The sequence below is a fragment of the Diachasma alloeum genome, unplaced genomic scaffold, assembly GCF_001412515.2.
Source record: "Diachasma alloeum isolate Michigan unplaced genomic scaffold, Dall2.0 Dall_scaffold_00179, whole genome shotgun sequence".
In the NCBI taxonomy this organism is placed as follows: Eukaryota; Metazoa; Arthropoda; class Insecta; order Hymenoptera; family Braconidae; genus Diachasma; species Diachasma alloeum.
Window position 1 is genome coordinate 2099897 of NW_021680345.1, and position 11851 is coordinate 2111747.

Below are 11851 nucleotides of genomic sequence, written 5' to 3' on the forward strand. Positions count from 1 at the left end.
CCCCCCCCCCTCTTTATTCTGCGACGTAATATTTGAATAGTCCCTTATCAACAAATCCATCGTCAGTTGGAACAACTTCAAAACAGGAAATTTGAGATATGTAACGGCAGGTTATTCTGATTTGATTCTATTCTTTCGTTCCAGAACTGAATTCAAGTTGGACAAACCCGACATTCCAACTCGTGCGAAAGCCCCAAACTTCCCAGATTCAAAATCCAACCAATTCTTGAACTTCGGACCGACTGATCTTGGAAAAGACGCAGCACAAACGACTGTCCCCTTCATAGATATCCAACCAGTGGTCACCAATCCCCCGTTCCCCCTATCAGGAGCTGGAATCTTCCACAAGGGACGTGATGGTTACGGTGGTTACATAGCAGTCAAGCTCATAACATACGATTTCAAGGATCACCTTCGTGCTGACCTGCCACCACGACAACCTGTCGTTGGGCTGAATGACATCCCAGTGGTCTAATTCAATTTCAAACGATCGAAAGAAGAGCCATTCGAACCAAAAGAGCGAACTAATGGTGATAATAGATTTTAAAACGATTTAATTAGTCTTCATTGGAAAAATCAACAGTGAAGTGGTAAGAGGAGAGAAATCTGAGAATTGAAGGAGGATCATTTTGCAGATTATCTCAAACTAGTGGATTTCGAGGAAAGAGTCAGGGGATCCTCTAGACAATATCTTATCGAAATTTCTGATATTTTTCTTTCAATCCATTAGTTTCTGAAATGTTGTTTGTGGCAATTGTCAAGACGAAAATATTTTTATTGGATCAGTTCAAGCAGATGTTTTTAACTACGTGATTATCTAAGAAGTGAATAGCTTTAGGAGAAAATGTCGAGAGAACTTATCGTTAACCAGACCAGTAGATAGACGGTCATATTTAATGGCTATTCAAACAAATTCATTCTTCTGCATGGTAAAACGTGGAGAATTATCCTTTTCGATAATGATAATCGAACAGATACCGTGTTTATTTGTCCTAATGACTATTTTTTCACATTGTTCTGTCAACACTGCAAAACTGTTCTCTAACTGCTCACACCGCCACTGAGTACCTCGCGAGAATTTGTTTTTTTTTTACGTTCAAAATGTTCGTCAATAAAAAATCATTAAAAAATAAGGAAATCATCGTATTTTATACATTTGTTTTATTATTAAAAATGGAAATTTGCAATGCAAGTTCCATTATATTTTTTATAGAATACTAAAAAAAAAGTGGAAATAGACTATCTTTTGGTCGATGTCTACCTATTGGTCTGGTTACCCTATCGAAGAAAATTCTCTACAAAAAACAACTTTCTCTAAATCCAAAGCTTTGTACAATGTGACGACGGAGATTTTTTCTCGCGTTAATTCTGTTTTCTTAGGTAATTACATTAATTTGTGAATAATCATGTTCGTTTAATTAATTTGAATAAGCTTTCCTTAATTACGTATTATCTAAAAAACTATGGTTCCACGAAAAAATGTAAAAATATTTTTTGTGCAGCAAAGAATATTTCCTAGGCAGAGACATCTTTCGTGATTTTTTTCTACCGCCATTGGGAGAGTGCGGAGATAATGAGATATCGTAATGAAAGAGGAAGATGTTCATTTAATTTAGATGGATCATTTCGATTTTCATATTTTTACCTACAAAAGGAGTGGCATCAGAAAAAGGTGTCGAAAGGTCTTTCTTTGAAAATTTATCAACAAACCCCTTTGTTCTAGTTTGTCTTCATTTTACCATTTTACAATTATAATGATTTCAACATTGTCTACTCTTAAGATTTCACTCTTCACTCCTAAGTTAATCCTAAAATGTTTTTCATTAACCACTACCTAATATTTTATTATACTCGTTAAAAGAAATTGATTAATCATGAGAAAAAAATGTTCAATATCCGTTTGTTTCTTTTGTAAATAAGTGAACATTTTTTATTGAACTATCTGATAATTGTTTTCTACCTACGCCTATATTTTTCGTACGTTTGGAGTAAATAATTTCCCAGTTGTATGTTTGATATGCCGAGAAGGTGTAATAAATCGAATAGAAAGAATATTGTTTCAACATGCATGACTCACCGTTTTATGTGACATCAGATCCTGTTACACTTGGCATATTTGACACGAATTTACACTCATCATTATTCCACTGATTTGAAACTACAACTGGTGTAATTCAAGAGAATGTTTTCCGTCAATTGAATACCTACGTTTTGTGGGTGCTGGACAAAAGCGACGCACTAACTACCACTTTAGTGCCTAACGATAAGACTTCCCCCACTTGATAATATCACAGGTATTAAGAACGTGCGTAATAGAAGAAGGAAAAAATAGTGTATTATTTATCGGTGAGTCAAACATGTAATCTCAGAAGTCCATACATAATTCATGAACGTTGTTTACTCGATCAATTATTAGTCCTTTAGTCCTCCAGTTTATTTCAGGCCCATATGACAATGAAAATTATTGAAAACTGGCAATTCAGGCAAAAATTGTTCAGTATTTCAGATCTATCAAAAATTCAATTGAATGTGGTGTTTAATTCTCCCAATCAGTTTGAGAATTCTATTTGTCCTTTACATATCACTGATAACCGAACATGAGAAACTGAATTTTGCTAAATTATTTTAATGAAGTGTAAAAAATTCTATTAATGATTTCATTTTAAATTCAATTAACAATTAGCATTGCAAATTTGCGTGCAGCTCTGGCCCAAATTTAAAAAATTCCAATAGCGTAAGATTTCAGAAGAATTAGTAAAGTCAATATTTTATAATCAGTGCCCGTTTCACAAAAAGCATTTCAGTAAAATAATGTCCCTGTAGAAAAATCGAAAACTGCAAAGAGGTCTTTATGAAAAATAGCCCATTCACCAATTTATTCAATTGATTTATTAATCTGATTTCCATTCATAACCTGAGAAAATTGAACAGATTGTTTTCATTTCTCCATATTTTATTTTTCATCATCTTTCATCATTCACATTTTTGTTTCAGTCAATTGATAAATTGAAACCTAAACATCTAAATATAAGGAAAACGTGAAAAAATCGAAGTAGGAGTTGAGATATGTGCAACGAAAGAATCACATGGATATGTAGATTGTAGTGACAACGTGGATTAATTTTCTCTCATCAATCAATGAATCAGTGGTAAACTAAGGAATCGTTGAACACTGGATTTTATTAGACTTTGATTTTGTCAGCGAGTGAGCAGCTGAGACCGGTGTTGTCAGGTTCGACGTTGATCTCCTTGACGACTCCATCCTCGACGACCATGGAGAAGCGCTTGCACCGAGTGCCACCGAGGACTGGGAGGTCCATGGCGAGGTCCGCAGCCTTCGCGAATTCGCCATTGGTGTCAGCCAGCATTCTCACCTATTTTAAGTAAAAGTAGTAAACATTCCGTTATATTGCCTTCAATTAGCGATAAAAAAATCTAGAGTTATTTCAAGGTTGAAATTACTAAAGAATTCAAGTGAAGTGTGAAGTCCTTGTTAATTATGTAATCTATTTCGAGATTTAGTGGATCTGAGAAACACACAAGGCAAGTATTCTTCCGCTTTTAAAAAATCCAGTGCAACGTTTTTTGAAGCCTCTCGTCCGCTAATTCAGTATTGTTATGCTTTTTACTATTTTTCTCATCTTATTATATGTTAAAAATTATTTATATTAAAAAGTTATAGATATAAATAAGTGCCATTAAATGTAGCTTTCGCACATTTATTGTTTTCTTATCCATTTTTATGGCTCCGAAGGAATTCTTTCCTGAAGTTGTTTTCCAATGAGAATAGATAGCTAAACACTAGATCAGGAGATGCGGTAGTGTCTCTCTCTTAGATATACTTGAGAATCCTTTCTATTTCATTCCGTTTTTTTTAACACTTACTTTTCCATCAGCTTGGTGATCCTTTCCCCAAGCAGCCATCACGAATGGATCGTTCACACTGACACAAAAGATCTCAGAAACTCCTTTAGACTTCAATTCATCAGCTTTCTGCACAAATCCGGGGAGATGAGTCTGAAAAAAACAACGAAACATCAGCCCTCAAGCCGTAACATTTATCAAAATTTCCTGTAGACTTTGACCTTGAACTTGGAAATTAATTTCTGTCGCTCGATTCCATTCTTTTGAGTGAGAAAGAAATAATTAATCTTGAGCTTTGAGTTGAATTCAGTCGATTACCTTGGAACATCCTGGCGTAAAAGCTCCTGGAACTCCAAAAACAATGATTTTCTTTCCAGCCGCAGTTTTGGCAAGATTGACCTTGTTGGCGGGGGAATCCTCGTAGAGGTCCACCGCAGGCACTTTATCTCCAACCTGTCGGAAATGAAAACAATTCCCTGAATCAACTGCACTAAAAATATTTTTTAATTTCCAAAAGCACAAAAAATTAAGAAAAACTGACAGCGATAACCATATTTCTCGGTGATACGTGAAGTGATCGTGTGAAGCAACTGAACGTCGATCGTCCGGCAACGGAAATGGCGCGACTGACAAAGCGACTCATTTGTTTCTGGATCGATCCCCTTGACGTTCGATAAATTCTACAGTACAACAATCACCACTGTTTTTGCTATTTATTATTTACGCGAGTCTCGAGTCTTTGGGGAGGGACTATCTATCGAGCGTGACAATCGTGACCCGGCACAATTCGAGATTACGCAATGTATTTTTAGAGTTACATAAATTATTTTTTATTTATGCATTGAAAGATTCGTGGGGAGCAATTTAATTGTCAAGGGGAGATATCGGTCCGGCGATTCCATGTTTTTCATAAATTGGTTCACGAATTGTCTATTTTTAATCTGTTCATTTTTCAGTGATCCTACCTTATTATGAGTCGATAAGCAGGAAACGGAATTTTCAAAAGTATTATCGAGGGTTGGTGAGAGAGGAAATTACGGGTAAATAATGAAGAGAAATAACTATTGGTAAATTAACGATTATCGGGCGAAGAGTAGGATATTTAAAAAATGCAGTCAATTTTATGAAGATTTTTTCACACATTATTGAATTTATTTAGACACCGTTTGCATCGAAATAGTTTGATAACAAATGAGCAACAAAATACTGCGTTGTGATTGGCTGAAATCCAGCCCGGAAAATAATCAAAAACATTCCATGCAAACAGAGGGAAATTTTCTAGAAAAATTCTATACGAGTACTGGAAAAAATCACAATCCACCGGCTGTGAATAATTCTAGTGCTGTTAAGGTAAAATTTCTTGGTATTTCTGTGAAATTTTCGGTAGTAATACCACTAGTGCTTCGGTAGTAATCCCAATACATTTACACATCCATACATTCACGACCCACTGTTTTGTTTATCTGTCATACTGAATATTAAACGTGAAATGCGTTAAACGATGAGAAACATTTGAAAAACTGCTAGTGAATTTCCGTCGGAAATTTTTTAGAAATTTCCGAAATAAAACTGTTTGACAGCCTCAAATACTGCGCTCTGATTGGCTGAAATCCGAGTGAGGAAAATAATCACAGAAATCCGGGGAAAAATTCGCGGTTTTCCCCAATAAAATTTCTAGTGCCGGCACTGGAATTTTTCCCTGGCCGTCACTTTGCAAATTTCCCTCCGTGCATACGATATTTTGTTAATTGAGTAATTATCTAGGAAATGAACCATTGGACGTAAAACTGTCAGCAGCCATTTATATAGTTCATGAAGTAATCTGTAAAAAAGGTCTTCTGATGGATTCCTCTAAACCTTACCCTCGGGAGTTATTTTGAAATAATTTTCAATGAGTTGCTCCTCACCATTACACCACAATTTTCTTCAAATTCTTGAGATTCTCGCAAGACCACAAAGGGCTTCTATATCACTCATGAATATTCAGCACTATCAAAAGGGCTTCTCAGTGCAACTCGGCTTCGCATTAAATTTTCACATAACCGAGTTTGCTTCACCACACATCACAGCATAAAAATAAATATGAAAGAAACACATGTTAACTTGATTATCGATGATAATCTTGGGTTTGTTGGCACCTGCGGGTCATCCTGACGTAGAGATTAGCGGTAATAGACATCGAATGTTATAACACTCCGAAGGTTGACGGTTCATACCACACAGAGAAATCTAACGATCAGAGAATTCTGAAAATAAATGAAATCTTCACGTTTTAAAAAACATTTTATTCGGGAAATAGAGTTCTAACGCCACGAATCTGTTTAAAATAGTATACCAAAGATGTAACACTTTGATTTTGCGTTTCTAATGGCGAATTAAAAATTGAAAATAAATTATAAAGTTTACTTTAGGAATTGATGAAATGATTTAACAATTGCTTTTTTTTTTAATTACGAACATTTTCTGTAAATGATTTATAAACAATCAATTTACTGCCATAAAAATCATTTGTTCATATTCAGAATTTTAATAAAAGTCAATTTCATGTCTAAAAAAATTAGGTTTCCGAAAGTTTAACCAATTGGAATTATTTATTTGTAAACAACGAATGTGTAAAAATAACAATTCTGCGCAAAATGTAAATTGAATGACGCTGAATATTCATGATTTTTTTCAAATTTTTCTCACTGAATTTAAGGGGAGACTACTATGAGTTTTAAAAGTCGCGGGCGATTGGAATGAGATTTCTCATAATTATATTGAAGATCGATTACATAAGATATATGTCTAAAAACGAATAATTAGTGTAAAAAAAATTGTTTGCATATTGTTCGTTTGCCCCGCACACGCTTGAAATGTTAAAAATAGTCCAAGACCTCCAATTTTTGAGCTACAGAGGTTTCTTTTTTTTTTCAAAAATTTTGAAAAAATTTGAGCAATAATAATTACCAATTAGTTTTTTTTAATTCGACTTCCACAGTTAATTTCGGTTCGTTTAAAATAAAAACTTGCGCCATTCAATAGGCAGAAAAATTATCCTTTAAATATTAAAAATATATTCTCGATTCTTTCAAAAAATTAATTCGTAATTGTTATTGTATACATTTTTGCAAAAATTTTGAAAAAAAATAAACCTCTGTAGCTCAAAAATTGGAGGCCCTGGACTATTTTTAATATTTTAAGCGTCTGCGGGGCAAAAGAACAATAAGCAATGAATTTTTTTGCCCTAATTATTCATTTTTGGACATATGTAATCAATCTTTAAGGTATGAGAAATCGAATTCGAATAATCGTATGAAAAGTCTCACTCCAATAACCCACGACTTTTGAAGCTCATAGTAGTCTCCCCTTAATAGACAATTTTGATGATTGAAAATGGTTGAATTTATAGTGGGGTACAGACCCCAGTATAAATGTCCAATTGGATATCCTTAAGAATTTTTGTAATTCTCCCTCGAAATAAGTAGGTTCTTGTTACTGAATTTTGGGGATATTCCTCCTGGAGAGACTAGAGCTTTTATTTTCTACGTGCACTACGATAATTCCGCATGCTTTTATTGTTACGTAGATAGAAATTTGTCGTGAATTTTCGGCTTACGAAAGCAGGAGGTGATGTGACGAGTGGCAAGGGAGAATCGTGGCAGAACATGGTGACTGTCAATTAGGAATTTCAGTAGAGAGAGTTGAGGGATTCTGAGCTGACTCAGCTGCTGAATGAATCTCTCGTGCCTCCGGTGCCATTTTGATGGCAAAACTTACCTCTCCCTTGGCATTGGTCCAGACGAGTCCACTGAAAATACTGGGCTTTGAAATATTTTCGACGTTGAACAAACAATTATAATTATAATTATAATTATAATTATAATTATAATAATGAGAAAAACGAGAAGTCTTTCAGGGTTCATTTTTTTCATTGGGGATCGAGTTTTTAACGGGTTCAGGTGGTTACAGAGGTAGCAATGATATTATTTAACAAACAAGCCGGATGGCTGAGCTTACGCGACTAATGTTACCACTAATGCCTCGACGGGTTGGGCTATCCTTCCCTTTTCTTTCTCCCAAGACTTCCCGTCGACAATTAAACGATTAAAGAGGTTTATTTTTGTTGTTTCAATATTAACATGTCCTTAATTCTATTTCTTAAAACAACTCTTCATTCTCCCTCTCTCTCGTTAATAATTCATGCCTAAATTTTTTTTATGATTCATTTTTTTTGCTGTCATGGATGCACGGACACCAAAATCTGTTGAAAGTCATCCCAGAATTTTAGTAATCGGCCAACGTGTCGGCCTTTCCGAAATTTGTGACTAGAGTTATTGATTCTCTACGAGAGTTCTAGCAAACATTCCTGAAAGACCGAGACGCTCAAAACGTTTTGCTCTCCGAAAAATTGTGTTGGCAGATTTTTTATTGGAACAAGGAAAAAATGCGAGACAGAATAAATTGCCCTAGCTCTTTACATTATTTCCCTCCCTCTTTACGTAATTTTTTGCAATCGATCAGCAAAGGTTTGGAGTTTTTGAAGAAAAATAAGGAAAATATGGATTGATCATATGGAATTAGTCGATGAAACACATGTGCAGTGTTGCTATATGATCATCACCAATCCAAAAAAACAATCACACCAATCCACCCGTCGATTCTTCTCCCCCCAATACCCCCCCCCCCCCCNCCCTAAAACTGGCAAAATACAAAATCCGTAAAACTTCTGTTCTCGCGTCAGACATTTACGCTATTCCCCCTCGTTATCCACGTCATCTCTAAAGACACGATATGCACATCGATACGCCACGTCGATCACGCCTCACATAACCCCCTCCCCTTTCCCTCCGCCCTTAAAAAAAATTCACAGTAATGAAAAAAAGTGTCACTGAAACTCAGTTTGAATCTCATCGAGAATATTTTATTCGTTACAGTTTTGCCGTAGAATTTTTTCCCCCTCCCGGACTTTAATTGATTCAATCGGCGAAAAACACGAGTCCTTTTTCACCACCACCCGTTCTCCCTCCCCCCTCACCCCTTCGCCGGTCCCTCGCCTACACCCCCTCCCCCTTTCACTCTTTTAGGTTCTCGTTTTTGGGGGGTATGGCCGCTGACGCCCCCTGAAGCTAACCGCTGTAACGAGACGCCAAAGCCAACCCCTCGAGCTATCCCCCCCTCCCTCACCCCCCACGACCCCAACCACTGCCGCCGTCGCTCTCTTTCTCTTTTATATATCAGAGGTTTGTCTCTGTTGCACCCTCTGTAGGGAGCGATATAATATGGAAACATTTATACACAGAAACTGGAGGCTGAAATGTTGTGGTCCACGGGTGGAGAAATTGTTCACCCCTCGGTTGAGGTGGGGAAAGGCGGGGGGAGGGCGAGGGGTCGGAGGGGGGTTGGATGGGGGCGCACGGGACGAGGGGGAGAGGGGCGGCATAGAAGACTGTAGTCCGTGCAAATGCGTTTATTATTTTAATTAGAGCCTTCCAGGGTGGTGAAAAGAGACGTGAGGCGGATTCATGCTGAGGGGTATCCATTCGCGCTGATGCCCCGGGCGGATGAGAAATTTTGAATTATACGGGAGAATAGGGGCAACAGTAGATAAAGAGGTTATTTGGAGGGTTTTTCGGGTGTTAGAGTGATTTTTTTTGCAGGAGAGGGGTTACTGGTTATTATTTAGTATTGTATTAATATCTCGTTTTTATTATTTTTTAGGAGAGGGTTAGATGTTTCGGCCCGGCGGGCGAAACATTTCCCTTTGACTTTGCACCTACGCCGAGGCGAAGAATATAAAATACTGAAAATGGCCTTGGCACACCTAGGCTGCATAGCGTTTTAAGCTGCATATAAATTCATACTAATGACATTATACAGTGAATATTTTTTGTTTTGTTTATTTGATTAATTGAAATTGTTTTCAACATGAGGATATCTTAATGCGCTTCGATTAGAGGAAAAGAAGAGAAGTTTTTGAAAAAAGGAGTAGAGGGTATATCAGAATTAATTTCATTAAATTACGAAGTAGTAATTTTTCGAATAATTTGCAAAAAAAGGTTGAAGTGTCACAGAAATTGTTTATTTTGTCGCATCAGAGAAATGAAAAAAACCGGTGAAAATATTTCGCTCGAAGGGTCAGTTCGTAAAAACCAACACCTGCGAGAATGAGCCCAGGAATTTCCATGTGGTTCAGCCTAATCCCCTGAATTGCTTTATTTTCCTACCGAAAAGAGACAAAAAAAATGCAGAAAAAAGGGGTCAGCTATAAAATACTCCTGCACTTCTTTGCTTTGAAACCAAAACTTGAGGAAAATTTTAGCTCAATGTGTTTTGCAAAAAAAAGGGTTGGAGCATCATAAAAATTGTTCCGTTTTTGTTCCCATCAAATTGAAAGTAAGTATGAAACGAAAATATATTCCTGTAAAAAAATAGGGGAATGCTTGCAGTCAATGTGTTTTGACCAGATAAAAAAAACAGGGTAAAACTCCCAGTGAGGGGAAGGGTCAATTTATAAAAATGAAAACCCTCAAGAATACGCGCAGAAATTCCCATGTGGTTCATGGCAATTCCCTGAATTGCTTTATTTTCCCGCCGAAAAGAGACAAAAAAAATGCAGAAAAAAGGGGTCGGCTATAAAATACTCCTCCACTTCTTTCCTTTTAAACCAAAACTTGAGGAACACTCGAGCTGAATGTGTTTCGCTAGAAAAAAAATAGGTTGGAGCATCATAAAAATTGTTCCGTTTTTGTTCCCATCAAATTGAAAATATGGCACCTGGAAAGAACAGGAAAAATGTCCTGCACGGAAGGTAAAAGTCCATCTGTGAAGCGTAAATATATTCTTGCAAAAAAAGAACGTCTGCAGTCAACGTATACTGACCAGATGAAAAAACGGGGTAGCCGTCCTACTATACTGTAGTAACTATAGGGTAAATTTATAAAAACGAAAACCTTCAAGAATAGGCGCAGAAATTCCCATGTGGTTCCATGTGTTTTGCTGAAAAAAAGGGTTGGGCCGTCATAAAAATTGTCTCGTTTCTTTTTCCATCGAATTGAAAATATGATTCACTTTAAAAAAATCCAGTGTAACGATTTTTGAAGCCTCTATTCCGCTTATCAAGTAATGTAGTATGATGTCGATGTATATTTTTTCATGTACTGTAATCTTTTGTTTACAGTAATTATAAAAAAAGAGAATTTCATTTCTTAATGTAATAAAAAAATACATCTCTAAGATGGTATATATGTATGCATTATATAACATACATTATATTCATATATTTTTTTTCTCCTTCTTCTTATAGTTCTGTGAAAAAATAGTAGGGGAGGGTGGGGTAAAATGGACACTTTAGACTTTTTTAAAATTATTCATAACTCAGAAACAAATTTATCAATTGAGCTCAGTTTAGGCTCGTCACAAAGGGAAAGAATTGTTCTTTGTATTGGAACAAAAATTATTAAATTTCATCAACATTTCAACCCCTTATTAACATTTTAGAAAAAATCAAAAGTGTCCGTTTTACCCCAGCCTTCCCTATCTTTCGCCATTAAGCCGAAAAAAACATTTTCTGTACTGCTTCTCACGATTTCTCGTCTGGGAATTGGTATTACATACTTCCCAACCTCGAAAACTTGAAAATCACTACAGAAAAATATTGTTCCTGGGCTGTTGCGATGGGGTTTTTTTACTCGTGTGGTTGGCCAGTCCTCGCCTACCGCTCGGAGGCCAACGTCACACGAGTAAAAAAACCCATTGCAACAGGCCGCAAATAGTATATTTCGTAACGAGTGCAAAAAACATTTTTTCACGAGTTACGAACAATATCTTTCAATATCAATATCATAAGAGCTATGATGGATGGAGCTATGAGGATCATGACGATTCCGAATAAATTATTCGACAATTAAATTCTCATTGTGAAAAACTTTGTTGGAACCATTCATTTTTCCTGCATTATTATTGAGATAAAAATGAATGAAAGTGATAAACGGTGAGGTTTTACTAT

General features: G+C 36.2%; 3 protein-coding genes across 4 annotated transcripts in view; 1 reads left to right on the forward strand and 2 right to left on the reverse strand.

The window, feature by feature from the left end:
• The window catches only part of LOC107042423, a 13024-nt gene extending 10955 nt beyond the window's left edge, over positions 1-2069 (forward strand). For both annotated transcript variants that reach the window (XM_015263470.2, XM_015263473.1), the window contains exon 8: positions 145-2069. In XM_015263470.2, the coding sequence (XP_015118956.1) occupies positions 145-475 (331 nt within the window). In that variant the 3' untranslated portion in view covers positions 476-2069. The remainder of the gene's footprint in view (positions 1-144) is intronic.
• The window catches only part of LOC107042403, an 18846-nt gene extending 16057 nt beyond the window's left edge, over positions 1-2789 (reverse strand). Inside the window, exon 1 of the mRNA XM_015263437.1 lies at positions 2078-2789. Within this exon, the coding sequence (XP_015118923.1) occupies positions 2078-2092 (15 nt within the window). The 5' untranslated portion in view covers positions 2093-2789. The remainder of the gene's footprint in view (positions 1-2077) is intronic.
• Positions 2790-2874: 85 nt separating this feature from the next.
• On the reverse strand, positions 2875-4772 carry LOC107042434 (peroxiredoxin-5, mitochondrial). The gene is made up of 4 exons (XM_015263482.2): positions 4406-4772; positions 4183-4317; positions 3886-4017; positions 2875-3374 (listed from the first exon to the last, which is right to left on the reverse strand). The coding sequence occupies exons 1-4, from the start codon at positions 4505-4507 to the stop codon at positions 3183-3185; spliced, it is 561 nt and encodes a 186-aa protein (XP_015118968.1). The 5' UTR covers positions 4508-4772; the 3' UTR covers positions 2875-3182.
• Between the last annotated feature and the right edge of the window lie 7079 nt (positions 4773-11851).

Bases quoted from the DNA above. Each gene is read 5' to 3' on its own strand.
- LOC107042434 (XM_015263482.2), bottom strand. From the start codon at position 4,507: ATGAGTCGCTTTGTCAGTCGCGCCATTTCCGTTGCCGGACGATCGACG. The intron at 4,318-4,405 runs GTCAGTTTTTCT...CATTTCCGACAG, and splicing joins CGAGAAATATGGTTATCGCT to GTTGGAGATAAAGTGCCTGC. The intron at 4,018-4,182 runs GTAATCGACTGA...TGTTTTTTTCAG, and splicing joins TTACGCCAGGATGTTCCAAG to ACTCATCTCCCCGGATTTGT.